Source organism: Salmo salar, chromosome ssa18 (assembly GCF_905237065.1).
Source record: "Salmo salar chromosome ssa18, Ssal_v3.1, whole genome shotgun sequence".
Taxonomy (NCBI): Eukaryota; Metazoa; Chordata; class Actinopteri; order Salmoniformes; family Salmonidae; genus Salmo; species Salmo salar.
In genome coordinates this window covers 69698725-69726585 of record NC_059459.1, presented here as the reverse complement: position 1 = coordinate 69726585, position 27861 = coordinate 69698725, and the positions used below count along the sequence as shown (strand labels likewise).

The following is a 27861-nucleotide window of genomic DNA, read 5'->3' as shown; positions in this document are numbered from 1 at the left end:
CTTTGTGCACAGGGGCATTGTCATGTTTGGCTTCCTTGACTTAAGCCCTTGGCTACTTTCCTATAAGGCGAATACAGTAGGCTGTTCGGGGCAAGTTTTCCCAGGTCAAACCAATTGAGGCTGCTCGCTGTCACCTCCACAGCTCTCCTCCAAGTGGTCAACTTCAATGATTCGGGAGGCCCTAAAAGACAATACATTTGTCGGGCCCTTGAGAGAGAAATTGGCCCGATATTTCTGTACTCAATAGTGGATGTATAATGTGTGAATAAATATGCTTACTGGTAGCTTCATTTGATTAGGATCTGTAAATACTCAAGGTAGAGTTAGTTTCCTTCTCATATCAACCAAGGTGGGCGAGTTAGGACTCAATCCTTTTTTTCCCAAACCGTTCTTTTTAATGTCACATACCACATGAATCTGCAACAAGACTTAATTTCCCTTCTTCGCAGCTAACAATCTCACCGTTTATTAAAACGTGAGAGAAAAATAATGTACACTTTTTCTTCGTATCTACAAAAATAAAATCAAAAGGACTAAATGCTTTACAGGAAGAAAAAAAACAAGATTGTGATTTCTATATTACATAAGTGAAGGAGATTAAAAAAAGAGAAAATGATCATTAAAGACGTGTGTATGCGTACCGTAGTTTGTTGTGCAGTGGTTTGGCAAAGGGAGGAACCATCAGTTCTAACCTCTATACGAGAGAGGTGGTTACAGAACTCAAGACAGAAATGGAGGGAAAACAGACAAAAGACCAGAAGAAAAAGAAGTTACTCAAAAGCGTGGGTAAAGGAATGTCGCGCTACGAGACAGAATGAAAGTAAGAGTCTGGAATCGTCCACCATGCCGAGGTAAACGAAAAATCTGCATCCCCTCTGGAGATCCCAACACACACACTGTAGTGTCACAGACATATCGTACACTGACCACACACACACACACACACACTGTAGTGTCACAGACATATCGTACACTGACCACACACACACACACACACCTGTAGTGTCACACAGACATATCGTACACTGACCACACACACACACACACTGTAGTGTCACAGACATATCGTACACTGACCCCCCCCACACACACACACACACACACACACACACACACACACACTGTAGTGTCACAGACATATCGTACACTGACCACACACACACACACACTGTAGTGTCACAGACATATTGTACGCTGACCACACACTTAGAGGGTTAACAGACTTCCTCTCCCAATATACAAGTCCTCTGAGCAAAAGGTGTCTTTCAGTTCAAACCTATGAAGTAACATCCCTTCATGTTTTGTCGTGGCAGTACAGCAAACACTAGTCATGGTATAGTAGTATAGAGGAGGGGATTCACAGTATTACACACAATACAGTAGAGCGTTCTTTAGGAAATGATGACAACATGATAGACAGACATCTGTGCGTTCATTGAACATGTATCCTTTTTCGTAGTCGTCATCGCTGTATGTCTGGGAGTGGTGCTGTAGACGAGACAACAGCCATTCAGTAGAGAACAGTGTGGTAGTAGTGTTACCATGGCGCGTTACTGAGGTCACCGGGAATATGTGGTCGCTACAGACAACCCATCCCGTAGATGAGCAGCTGTACATACACGCAGGACCTGCTGCATACGTCAGAATGACTGACCGACCGCCATCTTGGTTATCCCTTAACAACAACAACCCACCTCTTCCTTCATCACATTTCTCTCCTCTCGTGAGTGATTATGAAACATATGCATAACATTAATGAATGATATTATGGGTGAATGAGGACTGTGCATGTTGTGATCTCTTTACTCCTTCCTTCCTTTTGGCCCAGTGCAATAAACCTCAATATATAGATATATAGACACAGTCCTTCGATCAGCCTCCATGGCAGGATGACTGTAAAGCAACCAGCGGTAAAGAACTACCATCTTGGCTCAAACTAGGTGCAGCTTTGACTCACAATGGAGCCGGTGATCTGTCCAGTGTCCTATCCCTCACCAAGCCAATCAGCTTTGGCGTATGGCTACATGACAGAAGATGCATTGTGGGTAAAGTGCTGGGTTCCTTCAGTTGTTATTTTGTCAAAACATCAGTCACTTCTCAACTCTCTCCCTTGAACCCTGTGTTCTTTTCAAAGTACACTAACTTTTCCTTCCAATGTAGCCAACCTTATTCTTTCCATTGAACATTTCATCCTTGACATTACTCAATTTAGATTCCTCTCACTTCTTGTACTCTCTTTGCTTCTGTTTCGTCACTGCTTCTCTCCGTTTCCCCCCTTCATCTGTCCATCCTCTCATCCCAGGACTCCTTCCTGTTCCGCAGAGGTCAGAGTTCACCCTAACCCCATGCTGAGGGCAGCCCCTTGGCTGTCAGGGGCATCAGTCCTGCATCAATTCCTGGTCTCCCAGGGCAACGCCAACGACATCCCGGTACTTCCTGGATTCTGCTCCCATGAGCAGTGTGTGCTGGGATTGGGCTGATGGTGAGGGGTGTGAGAGGGGGTTAGGGGGTAAAGGCTGGGGTCCCAGTCCATCAGTGTGTGTGTGCGTATGTCTACGGCAGGGTGGGGGTAAGTCTGTTAAGTCCTCGCTGAAATGACAACGTTAGAATCCAGTGGAGAGGATCTTCAGCTTGGCTGGCTCTGCTGGGCTCGCCTCCTTTCCTGGAGGGAGAGAGAGAGAGATGTCAATAACAGAGCTGATGTAAACACAGACAAACACAAACCAACAACCAGAAAGGTCCATATTGAATTTCAAGGTTTAAGAAATGCCTTTATGAAAAGGTGGAATCCAGACCAAATCTTTCAACAAAACCTCTTCTGTATGACCCTGACCTCTTCTATCTAACCCCTGAACTCACCGTCCCCCGGGTCCCGGTCCAGAAACGGTGTCCTGACGACGGTTGCCTGGATACGAAAGAGGTCACCAGACTCTGGATTGACAGGCGGCTCTCTCAGGGTTTTCAGTAGCTGGTGATGAGCTGTCTCTATGTCCTGAGGGGGTTATGACGGGAGAAAACGACAAGTAAAGATTAGCATGGAAATAACATCCAAGTGTGTGTGTGTTAAAACGCCTTACCCTCAGCTGGTGCAGCTTTCTCATCAACTCCTCGATGGTGTGGAAAATGTCATCCACGTTTTTGATTACATGGCTCTGGAGGCTCTTTTGTGATCGACTCCGCCCTTCCTCCCAACTCAGATTTTCCCTCTCCGATTGATTGTCCGCAGACATGATGGAAGCGACCTGCCCTTCTTTTTCGTGAGTCTGTACGGGCGATGACATCACTTCCTGTTCCAGATCAGGAAGTTCAGTGGTGGTCGGGGTGGGGGGGTGGTTGACCTCATCTGTGTGACTCTCGTCCAGCAGTCCCTCTCCCTGCCCTGTAGGCATCACCAGGTAGAACACATTTCCTGCAGCACAGTGGGTTTACAGAGTTGCAATGAGCACCCGCAGGAACAAAAGTCAATCTCCATGTTAAATTGACACTACAACTGTGAAATCTTATAGTATGCAGCTAGAGGGTTGTGTTCAGTAGGTATGACTTGGAAAACGTTTTGAAAAAGGAAAGTGAGTGTTCTTATTGGACAAATTCAGGAAGAACCATACGATCTGCGTTTCAAAATAGTTCTCTGGACACGACCCTGGTGTAGTAGTCACAAACCTCAGACAGACTTGGACCTAATGGAAGATATTAATGAAGGTTTGAAGAGGGCAACTAGACTGACGACTGGAGCATTACCCCGTACACTGGCCTCGCCTCTCGGCTCAGGTGATTGGTCAGAGTGGAGGGTGACATCTTCAGTGATGTCATCAGGGATAGAAGGGGAGCCCGCAACCACAGCTGTGCATAAGAGGACAGATGGAGTGAAAGAGTGAGTGTAAGTGGAGGGAGGTGATATTGTATCAGAGTGTGACAGAAAGAAAGATCTGAAAACCAGATCAGTTGAATCTAACAGAGGAGTGTGACCATGCAGATGGTAAAGGAGGAGTATGACCATGCAGATGGTAAAGGAGGAGTATGACCATGCAGATGGTAAAGGAGGAGTATGACCATGCAGATGGTAAAGGAGGAGTATGACCATGCAGATGGTAAAGAGGAGTGTGACCATGCAGATGGTAAAGGAGGAGTATGACCATGCAGATGGTAAAGGAGGAGTGTGACCATGCAGATGGTAAAGGAGGAGTGTGACCACGCAGATGGTAAAGGAGGAGTGTGTAACACGCAGATGGTAAAGGAGGAGTGTGACCACGCAGATGGTAAAGGAGGAGTGTGACCATGCAGAAGGTAAAGGAGGAGTGTGTAACACGCAGATGGTAAAGGAGGAGTGTGACCATGCAGAAGGTAAAGGAGGAGTGTGTAACACGCAGATGGTAAAGGAGGAGTGTGTAACACGCAGATGGTAAAGGAGGAGTATGACCATGCAGATGGTAAAGGAGGAGTGTGTAACACGCAGATGGTAAAGGAGGAGTATGTACCATGCAGATGGTAAAGGAGGAGTGTGACCATGCAGATGGTAAAGGAGGAGTGTGACCATGCAGAAGGTAAAGGAGGAGTGTGTAACACGCAGATGGTAAAGGAGGAGTGTGTATTATCAAACATTCAGAAGTCATTCTGTAGAGTCTGACTTCATTTGATCATATTAGACACCAACGTGGCTCCACAAAGAAACAAGCAGTAATTTAATGAAAATGGACAACAATATTAGGTTACTGTCTAAATCGTCTGTCCTCGTTACCTTTCCTCACAACATGCACACAGGGGGACTCCACCTCCGAGGGCGGGGCTTCTGCGTGCTCAGCCTCCCATTGGCTGGGACTGACGCTAAGGAGAGTCTCAGAGGACGGCAGCCTCTGTTGGTCATTGAACGGGCTCCTCTCATTGGCTGCCTCGTTTGTGGGCGTGCCATCTGAGCCGTGACTCCACCCATCTTCTTCCAGGTCGCGGAAAATCAGCTGCCTTAGCGTCTCCACTGAAAAGGCAGAAAAGTGGTATTGAATAAGTGGAAGGTTGATTCTCAACCAAACACATTCTGGTAACGGTAGTACATACTTATACAAAATAATATTTTAATATGTTCAAGTCAAGTCTCTTGCTTTCTCACCGTCTTCAAGAGCTGCCTCTGCTAATCCAATTCGTCTCTTGACGTAGTCCCGCCCCTCACCGCAGAGGAAAGCCCCTGATTGGTCCGTCGGTGTGGTGGGTGCGAGCTCGTTGTCCTCATCATTAGGGGAGTCCGTCTCCATGAAAACCACCTGCTCCGTCATCGAGTCGCCTAGGGAGATTAAAGATCATCAATGTGATGAACGACAGAGCAGAGTAGGGGAATGATAGAGAATATTACTGTACAGAAATAAATATTTATATCTCTGTACTCACTATAATCCACTCCAAAAACATACATTTCCTTACTAACACAATTTGTCTCACCTGATTGATAGACATGGCTGCCAGTTGAGACAGGGGAAGCATTGCCAAGACTTGGGGAGCTGAGAGAGAGATAAAGGAGAGAGAGAGAGGGCGAGAGGAGAGAGAGGGCGAGGAAAGAGTGAGAAGACAGAAGAAAGAGAGAGATCAATGAGATGGAATCAGTACTGCTTAGGACAACTATAGCGAATGGTCTGCAATGCTATCAGAGTCTACAGGTCTTCAATGTTAATTGATAGAAATGGGCCAGTGTAAGGATTACTCACAAAATAGGTGTGGATCTGTTATTGGTCGAAGGTGAGGAGCCAGCAACCAATGAGATGGTCTTTTCAAGTTGGTCCTTCCAGCTGTGAAAAAAAATAAAATGGCACTCAAAACGTCCACTAAAGCTTTCCCATGTGATGAGTAAAATGCTGCAGGTTAAAATCCTGATGAACCTCTATCATGTATATTATCTGTAAATGAATCTATATTCCTGGTATAGATATGGATGATGTAGATGTGCTCACATGTTTTTCTCTGAGGACGTCCCCGCTACCAGTTCATAGATCTTTCTCTCTGTGGTGCTGATGACATACAGGGCCTTGTTGTCTGAGGAGGGAATCAGACACAATCAAACCATCATCATCATCATCATCATCATCATCACAGGGATAATAAAGCCATTATCTTATAATTATCTTGCAAAATGATTGAGATCCATTTTCTGTTATTACATTGTTGTTACAGCATTAAACTGTTGTCTAAATCTAACCCATATCACTGATTCATCTATACACAACCATTGGCCACTCCACACTTTGTCCCATAACCCCTGACCTCTAACCTGTGGCCACAGAGCGCACCAGGAGGGAGTCCAGCTGGACCACGGGGCTGAAGGAGGCCTTGGTGTCTCCGCTACCCCCTCCTCCTCCCCCCAGCCAGCGGGACGGGCAGCGCAGCAGCAGCCGGTCGTCTGGACCTCTCTGGAGCAGAACCAGCAGGTCTGACAGCAGCAGGGCCTGGATCTCTGAGAGATGAAGGAGAACCAGAACCACATGGTTAGAACCCTTACAGAAAACTGAACACTAGACCTTAGAACCTGCAGGTCTGACAGCAGTAGGGCCTGGATCTCTTGAAGAGGGAAAAATAATCAAGTCAAAGATAGTCACCCAAAAAGTCAACAAGGCACAAATGATTCAACTCCCAGTGTATTATCTCGTGAATGAAGCAACATTATAGCAGAATCAGAACAGTGACTCTAATATGGAATACATGTCTGGGACAGTGTCTCCCGGGGTCTCTCGCAGCTGATTCCTTTTAGCTCTGGACAGAGTAGCCAACAGAAGCTATCTGTGGAGTGTTGTGGGTCTTACCTAAAGTTTTGTCTTTATTGACTTTCCAGGTGAGAGGACCCTCATGGATCATTGTCTTACTGGTCAGGTCCAGACTCTGACAGGACAGAGGAAATCATCAGCGCTGTTATACTATGTGTTGGAGGAAGAGACTAACTTTGAAGAGGAGGAAAATACTAACTTTAAAGGGGAGGAAAATACTAACTTTGAAGGGGAGGTAAATACTAACTTTGAAGAGGAGGAAAATACTAACTTTGAAGAGGAGGTAAATACTAACTTTGAAGAGGAGGTAAATACTAACTTTGAAGAGGAGGTAAATACTAACTTTGAAGAGGAGGTAAATACTAACTTTGAAGAGGAGGTAAATACTAACTTTGAAGAGGAGGTAAATACTAACTTTGAAGAGGAGGTAAATACTAACTTTGAAAAGGAGGTAAATACTAACTTTGAAGAGGAGGTAAATACTAACTTTGAAGAGGAGGTAAATACTAACTTTGAAGAGGAGGTAAATACTAACTTTGAAGAGGAGGTAAATACTAACTTTGAAGAGGAGGTAAATACTAACTTTGAAGAGGAGGTAAATACTAACTTTGAAGAGGTGGTAAATACTAACTTTGAAGAGGAGGAAAATACTAAAAACTCTGAAGAGGAGGGAAAGGAGGTACCTTGAACTGTGGCGTGGGGTCCAGCCTGCGCTGGTATTGGTGGAGCCGTTGCCGGTGTTCAGTCTCCCTGACGACTTCATTGACGGCCTGCAGAATCCCGCGGCAGCAGGCCTGTGCCCGTTGGAGAGGCGGGAGGTCTGTGGAGCCAGCTGTAGGAAGACGTTACACCCAGTGTCATCACAACATCAAATAAGACCAGTTAGTTCAAAGCAGTAGCTACTCTTACAACACTACTAAGACTAACACACTCGCCTAACTACTAAGGCTAACACACTCGCCTAACGACTAAGGCTAACACACTCGCCTAACGACTAAGGCTAACACACTCGCCTAACTACTAAGGCTAACACACTCGCCTAACGACTAAGGCTAACACACTCGCCTAACGACTAAGGCTAACACACTCGCCTAACGACTAAGGCTAACACACTCGCCTAACGACTAAGGCTAACACACTCGCCTAACGACTAAGGCTAACACACTCGCCTAACGACTAAGGCTAACACACTCGCCTAACGACTAAGGCTAACACACTCGCCTAACTACTAAGGCTAACACACTCGCCTAACGACTAAGGCTAACACACTCGCCTAACGACTAAGGCTAACACACTCGCCTAACGACTAAGGCTAACACACTCGCCTAACGACTAAGGCTAACACACTCGCCTAACGACTAAGGCTAACACACTCGCCTAACGACTAAGGCTAACACACTCGCCTAACGACTAAGGCTAACACACTCGCCTAACGACTAAGGCTAACACACTCGCCTAACGACTAAGGCTAACACACTCGCCTAACGACTAAGGCTAACACACTCGCCTAACGACTAAGGCTAACACACTCGCCTAACGACTAAGGCTAACACACTCGCCTAACTACTAAGGCTAACACACTCGCCTAACTACTAAGGCTAACACACTCGCCTAACTACTAAGGCTAACACACTCGCCTAACTACTAAGGCTAACACACTCGCCTAACTACTAAGGCTAACACACTCGCCTAACGACTAAGGCTAACACACTCGCCTAACGACTAAGGCTAACACACTCGCCTAACGACTAAGGCTAACACACTCGCCTAACGACTAAGACTAACACACTCGCCTAACGACTAAGGCTAACACACTCGCCTAACGACTAAGGCTAACACACTCGCCTAACTACTAAGACTAACACACTCGCCTAACGACTAAGGCTAACACACTCGCCTAACGACTAAGGCTAACACACTCGCCTAACTACTAAGACTAACACACTCGCCTAACTACTAAGACTAACACACTCGCCTAACTACTAAGACTAACATACTCGCCTAACTACTAAGACTAACACACTCGCCTAACTACTAAGACTAACATATCACCTTACTACTAAGACTAACATATCACCTTACTACTAAGACTAACATATCACCTTACTACTAAGACTAACATATCACCTAACTACTAAGACTAACATATCCCCTTACTACTAAGACTAACATATCACCTTACTACTAAGACTAACATATCACCTTACTACTAAGACTAACATATCACCTTACTACTAAGACTAACATATCACCTTACTACTAAGACTAACATATCATCAAACAGTAACCTAAAGAAGACCACTGGTGCTAAACTGTCAGACTATCAGTGTGTTTGATGTTGTCCAGTAACAGAGGGTACTTGGTGAGTATGAGTGTGTGATAGATTGAGTTAAAGAGAGAGAGCGAGAGAGAGAGTGAAAGAGTGATATGGAGGCGGATGATGGATCCTACGTACCCTCTGTGTGTTTGATGATGTTGTCCAGTAACAGAGGGTACTTGGTGAGTCTCTGTGTCTCAGACACCAGCAGGTCCTTCAGCTGCAGCCTCCTACAGTGAGGACTGGCCTCACACTCCTGACAATACCATCCATCAAACAATCAAATCAATTCATGGAAAAGCCATTGTGACTGCATGTATGTGTGTTACCTGGGTGATGCGCGTGTGTGTTACCTGGGTGATGCGCGTGTGTGTTACCTGGGTGATGCGCGTGTGTGTTACCTGGGTGATGGGTGTGTGTGTTACCTGGGTGATGGGTGTGTGTTACCTGGGTGATGGGTGTGTGTGTTACCTGGGTGATGGGTGTGTGTGTTACCTGGGTGATGGGTGTGTGTGTTACCTGGGTGATGGGTGTGTGTGTTACCTGGGTGATGGGTGTGTGTTACCTGGATGATGTGTGTGAAGCGGAGGTCTTTGCGCTGCTTGTTCTTAATGAGTTCCAGAGCCTGAGACTGCTGGCTGCACAGCTGGGACGCCTGCTCCTGAAACTCCTCCCCCGCCACGCCCTCAAACTAACACACACACACCGATATCCCAGTCAAAACACAACACAATATACACTGAATAGACAAAACATTAAGGACACCTGCTCTGTCCATGACAGACTGACCAGGTGAAATCTATGATCCCTTATTGAAGTCACTTGTTAAATTCACTTCAATCAGTGTAAATGAAGGGGAGATAGGTTAAAGAAGGATTGTTAAAGAAGGATTGTTAAGCCTTTTTGACAATTGAGACATGGGTTTTAGTTTAGTTTATTAATTCGACCATTTTAAAAAACAAGCACACATACAACTTAAAAGCCATACATGCACATGAATAAAATAATGGAGGATAACACACAATAAAGTCTGGGACTTATTTCCATTGTGGTCCTCTTGACACAAGATGGCTGGACAAGATCCAACACAGTTAAAAACAGTATGGCAGTGAAATAATAAAACAGAGAAGAAGAACATCTATCTCCTCATTCCAGTTACATCATAGGGGTTATTCATATGGGCACAGAGGACATCAAACATATTTTTACTTTCTTTTTAAAGCTGCCCAGAGAGGATGTTGTTTTTATGGGCAGAGGCAACTCATTCCATTCTGAGGCTCCAGTGTACAAGTAGACATGGATTGTGTATGTGTACCATTCAGAGGGTGAATGGGCAACACAAACTATTTAAGCACTTTGAACTGGGTATGGTAGTAGGTGACAGGCGCACCAGATGTGTCAAGAACTGCAACGCTGCTGGGTTTTTCACACTCAACAGTTTCCCGTGTGTATCAAGAATGATCCACCACACAAAGAACATGCGGCCAACTTGACACAACTGTGGGAAGCATTGGAGTCAACATGGGCCAGCATCCCTGTGGAACACTTTTATCACCTTGTAGAGTCCATGCCCCAACCAATTGAGGCTGTTAAGGGCAAAGGGGGGGGTACAACTCAATATTAGGAAGGTGTTCCTAATGTTTTGTTCACTCAATAAGCATATGATTGAAAACTATTGCACAGGTGTTATCAACAGCTGAGCCCTCAAACTGACCGCTAACAATGTAACACTCCATCTCACTGATGAACATGCTAACACTGTTAAATATGTACATCCGCGACCAATAACATTTGAGTTGAAGGGATAGTAAATCAAAGACTGAGGGAGGGATGGAGAGATTACATTTCTTACATTTTAGTCATTTAGCAGACACTCTTATCCAGTAGTGGGTTCATACATTTTCATACTGTTTTCGTACTGGTCCCCCTGGGAACAGAACCCACAACCCTGGCGTTGCAAGCACCATGCTGTACCAACTGAGCCGCACGGGACCAGGATGACGTGATGAGCTAGTTCAACTCACCCTGGCCAGCATGATGTCACCGATGCCCCGAACGATGGGAGATTCCCTTTTCTTCTTCATGGCTTCACACAGGCTCACTGCAACGCAATAACAACGGTGGAACAACGTTGATCAGACAATAAAAACATTGATCAAACACAATAACATTGAGCTTAACGTCAATGAGACTGACTACCAAATCAAAAGGCAACGCTAAAACAGTGCTTCTCTACCATGCAGCAACTAAATCCATTAAAACATATTATATTTACACAGCGATGCCACAAACGGAGAACCTCTTTAATGCAACACAATCTTATCAGATCTTCAAATCCACATTGCCTGAATACCTACTGACAGAACTGAGAAACACACACACACGCGCGCACACACACACACACACACACACACACACACACACACACTGACCATGTAGTTGGTAGACCTGAGGCAGGTTGGGGAAGATGCAGGCCAGCTCGTCAGAGCTCAGAACACACCTCATCTTCTGGAAGAACACCTGATCCAAGACCCTGAGAGTACGCAGGTGAGACGCCTCTGTCGTCAACAACTCTGAGGAGAAGGGGGGGGAGGATGGAGGAAGGGATGGCAGGAGAGAGGAATGGAGGGAGAGGAAGGGGGAGACAGAGAGAAAAATGTAAATATAACAATCTAATATTTCCTTCTGAAAATAACAGAATAGAAGTTGTTAGTTCCAGTCAGATAGACAGTGGCTATGTTTAGACAGGATATAGGCCCAGTTGTAAATGTATAAAGTTGTCACGTGTTCCTCTAGGCCTGAATGTATCCTTGCACATTCCTCTGCTGCTACCCAAAGGTCAAGCAGTGGTTGTTTACCGTAGATGACGGCCTGTCGGTCCACCTCTCGGGGACAGAGAGAAGCCAGGACCTGAGGGGCCACCGTCTCCTGCCAGTTGTGACTGTCCACCACGTCGTCCTCTAGGGCTGGGGCGTCAGGGAGCAGGGCCACCGGGGACTCCTCAAACCTACACACGCGCAGAAGCACACACACACAGAGTGAGAGAGATGTTTTAATATACTTCCAGGTCCATCAAAGTTGAAGACCTCAGTAGGTTGTAGTGATGACTTACTGTCGTCTAGACGACCGAGGGGTGTATGGAGGCGTGGGGTTCTCCAAGGATCTGAGGAGGAAAAACCAATCAGATCTGGTTCTATTCTGTTTTCTTTATTCTGTGCTACAATGCTGCTGCTCAACCCCCCGTCAGGAGCATGTGGATCCTACAGTGTGTTTCCAAAACAGTGTCTGTCTGTGGTTTCAGATGTGTGTGTGTGTGTGTGTGTAGTCTCACCGTGCTGAGCTACTGGTGGCTGAGGAGGCGGCGCTGTGGTGTAGGGGTCTCAGGCCCGGCCCATCTATCTCCTCCCCACAGTCCTCTATGTCCACGTCGCTACGGGAACGAGGGACTGTCTCCACTCCTGAAGCCCCGCCCCGCCGACGCCCCTCCCCCTGCGCCTTTAGAGACTCACTACGAGCCAGACGCACCGACACCATAGGGCTGAGAAAGAGACAGCGAGAGAGGAAAAGAGAAAGAGAGAAACACAGAAGTAAACATGTACAATCGAGACACACAAACAATTGTGCACAATAGACCTGACACACTCTCTCTCTCTCTCTGATACCTGTCCATACTGTCCTCTCCCAGGCTGCTGGAGGACAGTCTCTGGAGGTCTCCCTCGGCCCCCTCCTCCCCGGGGATCTCTGGGTGGTTCTCAAACTGCTGGATGATGTTCCTCACACTGCCAGGACGCACTGAGAGGAGACGAGACAGGGGGGACACACACAGAACATTAAATCAAATGTATTTTATAAAGCCCATTTTATAAATCAGCAGTTGTTAGAGTGCTTTACTGATACCCAGCCTAAAACCCCAAAGTGAAAGCAATAACAGTACATCAAGTCTCTTTGGATTAAAAAAAAAGTGTTTGCTAAATGGCATTTATTATTATATATGATCATGTTTTAAAATAAGCTGAGAAAACACTGAAAAAAAAAAAGATTAAATAAGATATTAAAAATAATAAATACAAATAAATGAATGACATACCTTCAGTGGGCGACAAGGGGACATGGAACGCTGGCAAATCAAAGTGAACCAAAATAAAAAAATTAGACAAAACAATTATCAACGAGGGTCAAAACGAAGAATGAGGTAACGGGAATTAAATCATACTGTTACGATGAAAACAGAATGTGTGTGTGTGTCCGTCTGTGTGTCTGTCTCAGCGTGTGTGTGTGTGTGTGTAGTTACTGGACTGGGAGGTGCTCCTGGGCTTGCCGATATACTTCAGGATGGGGTTTCTCTTCCTGTCCTCTCCATCCTTCTCTTTCTTTGCACTGCTCAGCTGTAGAAGTAAACAACAGTAAAGCTCTGTGATGTAAAACAATCATTTCAAGCACAACTTGGACATTGAGAACGTTTTTTTTTTGCATAGTTCAAAATTCAAGCAAACGTTTCCTATTGGACAAGTGCCTACTGAATATGACCCAGAACACAGTATTCGACCTTTGACTCCAGCTCCTACCTTCTTGGTCTTGGGGAAAAAGGCGAGCCACTTCTCCTTCTCAGTGCTGAGACCTGGAAACACCCTGGAGTCCCTCAGCTTAATGCCGGAGTGACGGAGGTACAGCAGCACCGCAGAGGCTAGAGGAGAACTGAGGAGGGAGGGGGAAGGAAAGAGAGAGGCAGTGTGAGGGCGAGAGAGAGAGGGGGGGAGAGCGAGTGTCAAAAAGGTAACGGGAAAGAGAAAGAAACGGGGGAAAGAGAGACAGAAAGAAAGTGGGAGACAAAGAGAGGAAGAGAAAAAACAGAATGGAGAAGGGTACGTTTACACAAACAAACAAGCATTATTATGCTTTTATTACCTTCTGTCGTCTTCGTGCTTCGAGCTGCAACACACAGAAAAACAACTGTTAGCTTCTTCCCTCTCGCACTCTTCTGCACAAAAACAACAACCTCTTTTAATAAGGTCTCTGGCTTATTTCCAAAGTGGCTCGGTCCTATTGAACAAGGTGCAAAAAAAATTAATCCTTGCGACCTGTTTTGTATCTACCTAGCAGTGAGTCATGTGATAGGAGTGAGTAGGTGTGTGTAACAAACATCATGTGGGTAGGGCGGCCGCGGCTCGAGGTTACCTGCAGAGCCTCCCGAGTGATCAGTGATCACACTCTGACCTTTGGTACGGTGAGATGTTGAGGCTAGTTGAGCTCCCTCTACTGTCAGCTGGCTCGGTCACTGTCCTACCGTAGCTACTGTTTTGCTACGCTAACACTGAACCATCGCAGCAAAGCACAAAAGTAACAATGTGTGTTATTTGTTGCCATCTTAGCAGTCCTATTTCCTGTATCTCCCTTAGAATGCATTGCATATATAGGGGCCCAGAGTTTTTCCTGATAAGGTCACATGGGATAAACATGTTGTATGATAGCTAGACGTTCCAACTCACAGTATCTCCCAGAGAGCAGTGACCTGTCTGTCCACCACCTGTTTCTCCTTGGCTGGGTCTCCATCCAGCTGCTGTAGGTCTCCCTCTCCAAACAGAGAGCCCAGACCCATCATCTGCTTGTTCCTACACAAACACACGCGTCATACCACACAAGTTCAAAGGTCACACACACAACCTTCAATACACACAAACTACAGCTGGGACGATAAACTGAAAATGATCCAAACCGACCGATCCACTCGTCGCAGGCATTATGCTGATATCGTTCCCGAGCTGACAAGGTTAAACTACGTCGTTCTGCCAGTTAACCCACTGTTCCCCGGGTGCCGATGACGTGGATGTCGATTAAGGCAGCCCCCCCCCACTCTGATTCAGAGGGGTTGGGTTAAATGCGGAAGATACATTTCAGTTGAATGTTGTACAACTGACTAGGTATCCCCACCTTCCCTTTCATTACGATAAGTAGCCCATAACAGAGAAGTGTGAAGAGTGAAATAAGTGTATAATATGGGTGATTGTTAATGGGACAGTTGATGGCTACAACCATCACACTAGTAGTAGTAGTTTAAAGGATCATTTAAAACCTGTGGTGCACATGAATGTTCTAAAGTTAAATCGATCTATTCAGGCAATTTATCACAATCTGGTTTTTGTCCATATCGCCCAACTCTAACAAACACAATAACATACACACGGCCATTATCTGCATTTAGCACAAGCCTCAATGCACACACCAATGGGTTTCATATACACAGTGTCAAACACAGACACCCCTCCAGATGATTCAGCTTGTCCCATAGACTGTACTTTACCTGTAGTCCTGTATTTGGTCCTGAATGTCAGGCAGCACCTGCTGTTGGAGCTCAGACAAAGGTCCCCTGATGTCCTCCTGGGCATGGAGACGACTCTCTGAAACAGGACACAACACCTCACAGTAAGACGTACTACAGACTGAACTGGAATCACAACCCTGTACTGACAGAGTTAAGACTGACCACTTTACACAACTACCATTACTGGTCATGCGCTGGAGGGGTTTGTAAACTACCATTCAAATCGAACCCAGTGTGTTAAGGCAGATGGTTGTAAGTCTGACACCATAGAGCTGAAATCAGGTGTTCCTCAAGGATCCATTTTAGGTCCCCTGTGGTTTATTATCTAGATCAACAACATTGGGAGACATACTGAGACTAAAGGTGTACATTTTTATGCAGGTGACACTGTTTACTTATTAAGTGGCAGCAATTTCCCTTTAGCTTTTGACAAAGCTCAAACGGCTTTAAAACATCATTCAACAGAATCTGGAAGATTTGAAGCTTGTTCTGAATTCCTGTAAAACAAAATGCATGGTATTTTCCAAGAGTAAACACTCTGAAACCCATGTAATTAGTACCTTGGAAGGACATTCTATAGAGCATGTCAAAACGTACAAATAACTGGTAGTTTGGGTGGATGAGAAGTTGAGCTTGTTTTTCCTTTGCCGCCAGAAAATAGTTGATTAGTTGTGCTTTTCTCTCCGTGTTGGACTATGCTGATACTGTTCATGTGCAATCCTCAAGCTCTATACTGAAGGCTCTTGACTCTGTATCATGGAGCCTTAGTTTTGTCACCAATTTCTACAGTGCTTTCGGGTGGACATCACTAGCAACACGCAGGCTCAAACATTGCTCATTTTATCTATCCTCTCTTCTAACTCGAAATTAAAACAAGCTCTGATCTTAATCTTGTTTTATGCTAACAGTCCAAAAAACGTTTACAGAGCATGGAAAAATGTCATTTCATTACTCAGCCCCCTGGTCGTGGAATTCCCTCCCAGCCAACCTAAAACCCCAGGACCTGGTGTCCCTGGAGGAGGTCAAAGGTCAAATAGATGAACAGGTTGTTGAGACATGTAGCTGTTTATAGTTGTCACCCCATGTCACTAGTTTGCGTTGCCTTCTGTAAGGAAGCATGTTGTTTTACTTCACACACCTGCCCACACACACACACAGTTTGTTTGCGGTTGTATTTGTGCTGTTGCCAGTCTTCTGTCTGTGTTGTCCGTTTTGTCTTACATTGTTGTTTTTTATTGTAACCCCCGTCCCCACAGGAGGCCTTTTGCTTCTTGCCAGGCCATCATTGCAAATAAGAATTTGTTCTTAATTGACTTGGCTGGTTAAATAAAGGTTACCTCAAAATAAAACCATCACAGTAACGTCGGTATGTTGACTTGAATCTTACCTATATCAGTCAGGTACTCTTCTCGTACTCTGATTTTTAACGGCTGAAAATTAAATAAAAAATGTAAGGAACCGTTACTACAACCGTTACTACAAGAGTACTTTAAAATCTTGCAAGATTATTAAATGGTCCTGTCTAATTGATTAAGACTAATTCACTGAATTAATTAACTGAATAAACCAATGAGAGACGCACAGCGTCAGGGTCCAGGAAGTGGGAGCAGATCTGAGGCGCGAGGGCACGGGCGTCTTTAGGGCTGGAGCCCAGGTAGGCCTCCACCGACAGGTAGAACAGCTGTTGTAGGGAGACGACACACACACCAGATTAGTTCCCATGTAAGAGGTGGAACAACAGTCAATAGCGGTCCTTAGGGTCAGAGTACTGACCAGTGGGTTGGGATCCAGTAGCTGGCTGAAGACATATCTCATGAACACCGTCATATGGGCCGGTCGCGACTTGAGAAGCTCTACGTCCTGAAATGGACCGTCCATCTGAAATAGGGAAAGAGAGGGAGAGAGACGTAAAGAGAGAGAGGGAGATTCATATAGTTCCACAGATGTGAGATGCAGGATACGTAGATGAGGTAAGTGATGTTTGCTGATCAAGACGGTCTCACCTCATTGAGTGCATAGCTGTCGTCCTCTTCCTCCTCTTCCTCAGGGCCAATGATCTGAGTCTTTCCAGCCTGCCAAGAGACATGTCACAGAGGTCAGGATTAGGAAAATAAAACCTTTGGCGTGTGTGTGTGTGTGTGTGTGTGTAGGAGACATTGTTCACATCACTGACTCAGACTAGAGGGTATATATGCAGCGCATGTGTGCAAATCTTCTCACTGAATCAGAATGTGTGTGTGTGTGTGTTTGTGAGTGGAAGAGTGTGTGTGTGTTGGTATCACCGAGTCAGAGAAGGTGTGTGTGTCGGAGCCCTGTCTCCAGCGTAGGGGGGTCCTGAAGAAGGAGGGGGAGGAGTGGGGGCTCTCACAGGTCTGGGGGAGAAGGGGGTGGAGGGGTGAGATGGACCATCTCGCCCCCCCCTCTCTCTCATCAGTCATTCATAAAGGTCTGGTGCATCTGGTGCTAACATTACTTACCTCAAAGTCTCCTTCACTTGAGTCCACCGACAGCCGAGCTGCCGATAAATGAAGAAAGTATATACATTTGTACAGTGGTGGGAAGAGTACCCAATTGTCATACTTGAGTAAAAGTAAATACACCTTGGACACCTTGGACACTGATCCTGATAGAAAATGACTCAAGTAAAAGTTACCCAGTAAAATACTACTTGAGTAAAATGATTTGGTTTAAAATATACTTAAATATAAAAAATAAATGTAATTGCAAAAATATACTTCAGTATCAAAAGTTAAAGTATAAATCGTTTAACTTTCCTTATATTACACAAACCAGAGGGCACAATTTTCTTGTTTAATTTTTTTTTTTACTGATAGCATGGGCTCCAACACTTAGACATAATTTACAAACAAAGCATTTGTGTTTAGTGAGTCCGCCAGATCAGAGGAAGTAGGGATGACCAGGGATGATCCCTTGATAAGTGCGTGAATTACACGATTTTCGTGTCCTGCTAAGCATTCAAAATGTAACGACTTCTTATGGGTGTCAGGGAAAATGTATGGAGTAAAAAGTACATTATTCTCTTTAGAAATGTAGTGAAGTAAAAGTAGTCAAAAATATGATTAGTTAAGTACAGATACCCAAAAAAGCTACTTAAGTAGTACTTGATTTATTTAAATTGTTTTACTTAAGTACTTTACACCAGTGCATTTGTATCATAATAACGCACACAACTCAGAGAATCATAGACAAACAAATCCTATACAAACCATCTCCTGCTATTACATAGTTGGACACAGCTTCGGGGCGAGTTCCATCCTTGAGAGACAAAGAAATAACAAAGACGTTATAAACTAAGGTAATGGCAATCTAATATATAGTATCTAGTGGGGAAATGAGAGATCTAGTTTAGTGTTGTTAGGGGTCTGTTGTCATGCACACAGGCATCTCACCAGATCTTGCTTGATTTTAACCCGCACTTGTTGGGTGCGCCTCTTGGCACTTTCGATTCGCTCCTCCAGTGATGGGGAGGGGTTCCGTGACAGCTCCTCCATCAAGTCCTGCGGGATTGGTCAGAGTGACATTATCAGAGGCACTGATAATGGTCAAGGATGATTGGTCAAACTAAATAGATACTCTCATAAGCAGTGTCCTTACCATTGCATATTCAGTGGGCCACAACTTTACAGCTAGAAATGCAACATATAGAACAGGTCTATATTCCAGATCAGTGTCCATTCTAAGTGGATTTGATTGTACGGGTTTGCAACATTTCTCCATATTCCCAGGTTTTCCAAAAACCTTGGTTGGAGAATTACAGATTTCCTCATAATTCTCTACTGATTCTGGGAATCGTTTAACAGACTTGAAACCCTGTGACTTACATTTTTTATTTTCGAATTTTCACTTCCTTGTTTATATTGTCACGATCAGCAAGGCCCCGCCCCAAAGGAATTTTCCAAGGGCGGGAAAAACCAGACCCCGCCCAAGCGCACCCCTGAAAACGAGCACACCCTATGACTGTTACCTGGAGCTCAGCCTCTCCCTGTTCCAACATGTTCCTGAGGATCTGAGTTGCGTGTTTCTGTACATCTAGGTTCTAACACAATGACAGAAGAGGAGAGGGAAAAGAAACGTTAGGCTCCTCCTTGTTGACCCATGTTATACCACATTGGTTTGAACATCTGGTCAGTATTATGGTCAAGCTGGTATACCAGTCAGTGTTTGTAAGACAATGGTCCAGGAACAGTATTTATAAAGTGTCTGAGAATAGGAGTACTGATCTAAGTTCAGGTCCCCCTTGTCCATATAATCTTATTCCTTATGATCCAAAAGGTAGAACTGATCCTAGATCAGTACTCATTGTCTGAGACACTTTATGAATACAGACCCAGGTGTGTTGCTCACCTGTAGTGGTTTGTTGATTCTTTGGGAGGGGGTGCTGGTAAGTCCGGGGGGCAGGGGTGGAGGTGGTGGTGGCGGGGCTTCACCCCCCAGTGACGTCCTCTGATTGGGTAAGAGGTCAGCGGGGAGGGGTTGTAGGACGAGGGCGGCTGCTGAAGGGGGCGGTCCTTGAAGTGTCAGGGCAACATACGGCCCAGCTGGAAAGAAAGAAAAATAGAAAGAGAGAGAAAGAAGGAAAGGAGAAAGAAAGAAAAGGAAAGAAAGAAAAGGAAAGAATGAACGAAAGTAAGTGAGAAAGAGAGAGAAAGAAAAAGAAAGAAAGAGAAAGGAAAAAAAGAGCAAGAAAGATCATTTAATAAACAGCTGTTGGCAACGACATTTCACTGACAGCATAGACCTAAAGTCAACATAACCTTAACCATCATCGTTACAGATACCAGTGACACTCACACTTGATGAGCTTCACCACCTCCTGGTGAGACATGGACGAGACCAGCGAGCCGTTCACCTGAGAAAAAGAGAGAGAAGGAGAGAGTAAGAAAGAGAGAAGGCAGACTAAGTCTGCTGATTGTATTGAGTCTCTGATGACCTAGACAGAGATGGTTTTTAGTTTAAGTTTGAAATGAGGAGTAACCTTTATGATTCTGTCTCCCTCGTGGACCCCTGCCTTGACCGCTGCACCACCTGCATGAAGAGACAGGTGAGAAACATGCCAGAACCATCATAGAAGACGTGTAGAAATGGAGTCAGTTACTGTGTGGGTGTGTGTCTGACCTGGTCGGACATTCTGCACCAGCTTGATCCTCTCGCCACACACGGTGAAGCCAAACCCCAGCTGGTCTTTCTGTACCACCACACATCTCTGAACCAGACCTGGACCTGAGAGAGGGAGGGGGAGAGAGAGGGAGAGGGGGAGGTGAGCAATGCGAGAGGGAGATGGAGATAGACAAAGGGAGTTGAAGAGAGCGATAAAGAGGGAAAGAAATAGACAGAGAAGTAGAGAGATGAAGAGGGAGAGAGGGAGCGAGAGAGATTAAGAGAAGACCATTCAAGTCAGTTGGGCATACCATGAACCAGTACTAAACTGCTATATGAAATCACATTTTCAAATCAAATTTTATTTGTCACATGCGCCGAATACAACAGGTGTAGACCTTACCATGAAATGCTTACTTACAAGCCCTTAACCAACAAAGCAGTTCAAGAAATAGAGTTATGAAAATATTTACTAAATAAACTAAAGTAAAAAATATAAAGTAACAAATACATAACAAGTCTATATACAGGAGGTACCGGTACCGAGTCAAAGTGCAGGGGTAGAGGTTAGTCGAGGTAGTTTGTACACATAGGTTTGGATATGCCACATCTGTGCTACAAACCTAGCCTCATAATTACCAGACGGATGCATGAAACATTCATGTAAGCTTGTGAGATCAGGTGGCCTGTGCGGCTACTACAAACCCCATGTACCTGTGTTCTCAGGGGGGATGTCAGCTAGAGGCTCCCTCTGCAGGCCGCTGGAGGTGTTGCGCTCCGAGTCTCCTATCGTCAGGCTGCTTAGCCTGGAGGGAAAAGCAGGACATGAGGAACGTGAGACAGAGTAGGGTGAAGTCGCCCCTAGACGCTTGATCTTGGGTCCGTTCAGCATTTCCCCCCACCAATGGTTAAGGTTAATACTGGAGGGGAAGCTGATCCTAGATGAGTACATAGGGGAAACGTCACCCCAGAGCATGTGAGACGCACATAGGCTACACTGTGGAAGGAGGGCATGAGGAAAGAAGGAGAGGGATGTCTGGCAGGAGGACGGAGGGCGTGAGGAAAGAAGGAGAGGGATGTCTGGCAGGAGGACGGAGGGCGTGAGGAAAGAAGGAGAGGGATGTCTGGCAGGAGGACGGAGGGCGTGAGGAAAGAAGGAGAGGGATGTCTGGCAGGAGGATGGAGGGCGTGAGGAAAGAAGGAGAGGAATGTCTGGCAGGAGGACGGTGGGCGTGAGGAAAGAAGGAGAGGGATGTCTGCAGGAGAAGGAGGGTGTGAGGATAGAAAGAGAGAGAAAGGAGGGATAGACAAGATGAGATGGAGTGAGGTAGTAGGAGGAGAGAGTAAAGAGGAGTGGTATAGGGCAGGGACACACAGGCTGCATCTCAAGTCGCCTTTGCCTGGATCCTATCTCCTTGCCTCCTTCTCAACCATATTGGAGAAGGTCCAAGATCCCTCTCCACTCAGACCTTCTTCTCCAATACATTTTGAGAAGGAGGCGAGGAGAGAGGATGTGAGCAATTGAGGAAAGGTTTATTGAGCCAGAGCTATAGGTGGGTGGAAGGAGAAGAGAGGACACCAGGGGGTAGATAGATGGACAGAGTGCCAGGGCTTGGAGGAGAGATCATGTGAGGAGAGACTGCTGGAAGTAAAGTGCCGTATTGTAATCTGTGCTTAGTTTCTACGAAGCTCAACAAACTGAGCAGAAAACTCACCAAGCAGCAAAAGGGCTGAAAGCGAAGCGTCAGAAAGAGAGGGAACAACAGAGAATACAGAAAGGGACCAAGAGAGAAAAGGAAAGAAAATCAGTTTAGGATAAAGCAGAAGACTTAAATTGGAGAAACACTGACAGACAGGAGATAGGGCTGGGAGATGTGGCCTTATTTCAAACTTATGGGCGATTCACAATATATAAATATATATATTTTTGAATGTTCTCTCTAAATAAGTGTTGCTGTACAATTAGAGGTCAAATACACTGCATTTCAAACAGTCACCAATAATCTAATGAATTCAGGGTTTGTGAAGTTATACCTAGGCTAAATATAAGCCTTCCACAACAATAAGACCCACTAATAATTTAATGATTTTTATCAAAATAGTTTAACCTCTCCAACTGTTTGAACAGCATGCTAGCCTGTCCACCTTGTTCAGATGTTGAAATCAAGTGGCCTACCTTATTCCTCAGAATGAGAACGAGTTGCCAATTCCTTATGTAATTGTGCTTTATACTTATTGCACATTTATAAAACACAGACTAGACAGCTAGTATAACAGTATTTGGCTAAAATGCTGCTAGCAGTACGTGGTAACCAAATGCAGAGTATTCGTTATACAGAATCAATGTTAATTGATACTCTCGTTTTATTAGTGTCTGTTCTGTGGGCAATTTGAGGAGTTGAGACTTAAAATGGAAGAGTTCATTTATCCTCTATTACAGCAAAATAATGTCTCAATGTGTTTTGGGGTCCATATGACCTACTCTGCTGGACCAAACCTCAAATGCAAATAGCGGAAGATGTGATCTCTCAACATTGAAGAAATTGTTCTTAACTGACTTGCCTAGTTAAATAAAGGTAAAATAAAAAATAACAAAATAAATTGTTGGCGTGAGGCAGGGGGAGGGGCTTGGTGTGTGTGTGTAAACCATTGAGGAAAAGGCTAAGCTAGAGGTTTCACTCTCGCTAAAATATGTCCAAAATAAGCTGCGTTTCTATAGGCTTATTTTGGACCTAAACTTGTCGCCTGCCTTCCCGACTTTGGGACAAAGATTCCCAGACAGACAGACAGGCACGCACACAGAATAATGGGCAGCGAGCCATAAAGGACGTCACATAAAGGTGATAAAGCTGCCTCCCAGCTGAGAATAGCCCTGTACAGAAGGCTAAGCTGAGGGGATCCCAATTTAACACAACATCCAACAGAGATGCACAAGCTTACAACTAGGCCTTCAATTTGAAATGGTAGAAGCAATAGGCTAATTAAGCGATAAGCCACGAGGGGCTGTGTGTGGTATATTGCCAATCATTCGCACCATCACCAGCAGTCAGTCCTACCTGTCCAGTGTTGAGGTGGGGGTGCGGAGACTCATGGCTGCAGACGGCTCGAGTGCGTCCGTGTCCGCTCCTGCGGTCCAATTATGTCACAGCAGGGTGACCATCTCCTTTGTTCTTCAAATTTCTTTCGCAGAGTTCCACAGTGCTGCCGCCCGCTACGTTTCAACTCCTCACATCAGCTAGTGGGGAGCTTATTCCGTTCAGAGAGCGCTCTGAGCATCTTCCTCATGTTTTCACAGGCAATCTCCAAGTACCTTACAGTAGACAGTTGAAATGGGGACCCCGGCAAATTGATACAGTGTTAGAACTATCTAGTGCCACAGGAAAATATTAGAAATAGATGGTGGGTGGGGAACACCTTCATGCAAGATGCATGAAATTCAGACACCACTGACTGCAATATCTACTTTGTTCATTCAATCTTATGACAGTGTCATTACATTGCAATCAACACTAGCAACATGAAAAAATTAATTAAAAAAAAGATTTTTTTTTTTTTTTTAAAGGTATAAGGCTTTAAAGGTTGGGTTTCCATGTCTTTTTTTTTACTGTTGTTTTTATTTCTTTACTTATCTATTGTTCACCTAATACATTTTTTTACTTAAAAATTGCACTGTTGGTTAGGGCCTGTAAGTAAGCATTTCACTGTAAGGTCTACACCTGTTGCATTCGGGGCATGTGACCAACTTTAATTTGACGTGATAGCTGTCCCAATAACTTCATCAATGATGTACTAGTGACAGTGATGCTTGGTTCACTGTCTGATATCTATGTAAACAGCTCCTATTCTATTTTCTGAGACACATCAGCTAGTAAGCATCCAAAACGAATGACACAAATGCAATTCAAACTAGTATCCCGACATTAATATCATTCAAATCTAAATAACGTTTGAAAATATATTGTTCTACTTTATTATGTTGACACTGCCAAGCCAATTTACGTCAGCTTGACAACTACTCGCATTATCCTCAGTAAATTGGTTTCCATCTCCTGCGAGCTAAATTTAGTTACAGAATCCTTAATGCTCGTTTACAGGTGTGGCTCTCTTGGAAGACCAATATTACATTTTTGTCTGTGTTAGAACTTGGCTAAACGCTCAATGTGGTCCAGTGAACTGTTCCAAGAAGTTGGCTAACTGCAACATTGACATTGTACAATTCAAACCGTCTCGTTCAATACATGCATTGGTGCAGATTACCTAGCTAAGTTTCCAGTTTGTTATCTAGCTTGTTTGAGAGAAGGCTATCCGCTGTAAACAGAATGGCATCTGACCTGACTGGACGTTGCACTGCAACACTACACCACTAGCTTGCCATTGTGGCTAGAAGCTGGAGCCTGTGTATTGCTAGTTAGCAATGCAAAGTTAGTTAGCTACTTTGCCAGGGCTAGCTGGTGGCATGTCAGTGAACGATGTAAGGAAATGTTTCTGATAAACTATCCCAAGCAGACAAGCGACTAGTTAGCTGATGTTATAGACATCCAGGATAACATGCAGTGATGTTTGCTAGCTGACTAGCTAACAAGTTAGCGCCTTACATCAAGTTAGCTAGTTTGCTAACTAGTTAGCCATAACCATAAGGCTGGCTTACCATCATTTCAAGTTCTATAAACAAATATTGTTTTGATGTAAATGAAACACTTGCTGTTGCCAACAAAATGACGGTTATTACTGCAGCACTCACTTGTGTAGAGAATACTGGTTTTTTGATAAGCGAATGATGGCTGGTTACCAACTAGCTAGTTAATTCTGATAGAGGCCGAATGCCATCCGCGACATCACGTACGCTCTGTGACCGGACACAACGCGTTCTCGTCGGTCGTCTATGACGATGACGCGACAGGGGTCCAGCTGAAGCTAAATAATTAGCCTGCCACTCAAGTGCATTCGCAAGCTAGAATCTGAAACGCAGCGACTGAGGCCAGTTATCCCTCTGGAATGTAATAATATGTCCAGTGCCCTCTTATTCGTACAATGTGTTCATTAAACTCGCATTCATTTCTTTCTGGAAAGACAGTCCATTCGATTCGTCGTAGCTTTCCAAACAACTCGCTTCATATGATCAAACTGGTTCATTCCATTAGGTGAGATCCCATTGTCCTATATTTCCTAACATTCCCTGATTAATACACATTTCTGATTGCATTAATATGTTAATGTATTTAACTGCAGCCTTCCAACCGATGTTCCATATTATGTTGTTATTAACCAATCGAAATCCATTAGCTAGCTAGTCCTCTCCCAGACAGTATTTGGTAGTTGTGTATGGATATCACACCATGTCCCAAGAGCAAGACAAACACAAGACGTCACCAACTGGTCAGACTCCAGTATTGCAACAGTCCATACAGAATTAATCAGAATGACCGGTATTGTATCAATACAGCCTATTAACAGCTAAAACGTTTTGTATAATTTGTTATTTATTAATGTTTTTAAAGAACAGTGTATCAAGATGGAAATGACCTTTGCGTTGGTGCAGTCAGATCTATAGGAGGCATGCTCTCTGACGGGAGGCAACAAAGTGTTTGTTCCATCGGAAGATGCGTCCCCGTCAAAATATTCCCTCGGTGAGCTTCCACCACTTCTCCACACATTTAGGCCATGTTCAGTTGTTGAACGTTGCCATGAATAAACACAGGCACATGCATGTGTAACCGATGTGAAATGGTAGTTAGTTAGCGGTGGTGCGCGCTAATAGCGTTTCAATCAGTGACGTCACTCGCTCTGAGACTTGAAGTAGGGTTTCCCCTTGCGTAGCAAGGGCAGCGGCTGTTGTGGCGCGATGGGTAACGATGCTTCGTGGGTTGTCAGTTGTTGATGTGTGCAAGGGTCCCCGGTTGGGGCGAAGAGAGGGACTGTTACACATGCACACACAATAACATACACACGTACACATGGATTTTGTGTTGTGGATATTTACATTTACGTCATTTAGCAGACGCTCTTATCCAGAGCGACTTACAGTAGTGAATGCATACATTTCATACATGGATATGTGGTACAGTAGTAGAGTAGTGGCCTGAGGGCACAGCCCACACTTAATATGTTGTGAAATCTGTTGTGAACGTATAGTTATGTTTTTAAAATGGTATAACTGCCTTCATTTTTGCTGGACCCCAGGCGGTGTAGGCACAGGACCCTATGTCTGCAACTGGGGGCTGAACCAGGACACAAAGTTTTGGAACGTTTAGATATGCAGTATGTGTTAACATGCCTCGCCGACATGTAGAACAAGGAATCATTGTCGGTTCTATTTGTATTTGTATTTAAACTGAACAATCAGGGGAGAAGAGCCTTGGTCAGGGAGGTGACCAAGAACCCGATGGTCACTCTGACAGAGCTCCAGAGTTCCTCTGTGGAGATGGGAGAACCTTCCAGAAGGACAACCATCTCTGCAGTACTTCACTAATCAGGCCTTTGTGGTAGAGTGGCCAGACAGAAGCCACTCCTCAGTAAAAGGCACATGACAGCCCGCTTGGTGTTTGCCAAAAGGCACCTAAAGGACTCTCAGGCCATGAGAAACAAGATTCTCTGGTCTGATGAAACCAAGATTGAACTTGTTGCCCTGAATGCCAAGCGTCACGTCTAGAGGAAACCTGGCACCATCTCTACGGTGAAGTATGGTGGTGATGCTGTGGGGATGTTTTTCAGCGGCAGGGACTGGGAGACTAGTGATCAAGCGAAAGATGAAAGGAGCAAAGTACAGAGAGATCCTTGATGAAAACCTGCTCCAGAGCGCTAAGGACCTCAGACTGGGACGAAGGTCACCTTCCAACAGGACAACGACCCTAAGCACACAGCCAGAGCCCAGACTTGAACCGATCGAACATCTCTGAAGAGACCTGAAAATAGCTGTGCAGCGATGCACCCCATCCAAGGTGACGGAGTTGGGGAAGATCTGCAGAGAAGAATGTGAGAAACTCCCCAAAAACATGTATTCCAAGCTTGTAGCATCATACCCAAGAAGACTCGAGGCTGTAATCACTGCCAAAGGTGCTTCAACAAAGTACTGAGTAAAGGGTCTGAATACTTATGTAAATGTGATATTTCTGTTTTTTATTAGTAATACATAAAAAAAAATGTTTTTAATAAAACTGTTTTTACTTTGTCATTATGGGGTGTTGAGTGTAGATTGAGGGAAAATAACAATTTAATCAATTTTAGAATAAGGCTGTAACTTAACAAAATGTGGAAAAAGTCTGAATGCACTGTACGTTAACGCAATCCGTAAGTCTATGGCACGTTGCATGCATCAACCATTGGTTGATGCATGCAACTTCTAAGCACAGGAGTGCGACAATAACCTA

General features: G+C 44.8%; 1 protein-coding gene across 9 annotated transcripts; it reads right to left on the bottom strand.

Annotated features, from left to right (window-relative positions):
- Positions 1-371: 371 nt before the first annotated feature.
- LOC106577853 (rho guanine nucleotide exchange factor 11) lies at positions 372-25937 on the bottom strand. 9 transcript variants are annotated; one of them, XM_014156246.2, is made up of 43 exons: positions 25236-25921; positions 23551-23804; positions 22210-22224; positions 21209-21300; positions 20513-20617; positions 20373-20422; positions 20189-20246; positions 19742-19935; positions 19362-19433; positions 18787-18894; positions 18604-18652; positions 17854-17891; positions 17659-17748; positions 17380-17448; positions 17150-17254; positions 16959-17057; positions 16764-16806; positions 15356-15452; positions 14544-14666; positions 13963-13986; positions 13623-13752; positions 13349-13442; positions 13145-13174; positions 12720-12849; positions 12389-12595; positions 12170-12220; positions 11916-12064; positions 11490-11630; positions 11082-11158; positions 9623-9748; positions 9196-9313; positions 7424-7572; positions 6780-6855; positions 6251-6433; positions 5934-6015; positions 5691-5771; positions 5428-5486; positions 5102-5272; positions 4736-4969; positions 3739-3840; positions 3078-3409; positions 2860-2992; positions 372-2662 (listed from the first exon to the last, which is right to left on the bottom strand). In XM_014156246.2, the coding sequence occupies exons 2-43, from the start codon at positions 23583-23585 to the stop codon at positions 2604-2606; spliced, it is 4380 nt and encodes a 1459-aa protein (XP_014011721.2). In that variant the 5' UTR covers positions 23586-23804; positions 25236-25921; the 3' UTR covers positions 372-2603. The 9 variants fall into 9 exon arrangements, with proteins under 9 accessions (XP_014011721.2, XP_014011727.2, XP_014011724.2 ...); XM_014156252.2 differs by lacking the exon at positions 3739-3840 and having other exon boundaries at positions 25236-25937; XM_014156249.2 differs by lacking the exon at positions 13145-13174 and having other exon boundaries at positions 25236-25931.
- Between the last annotated feature and the right edge of the window lie 1924 nt (positions 25938-27861).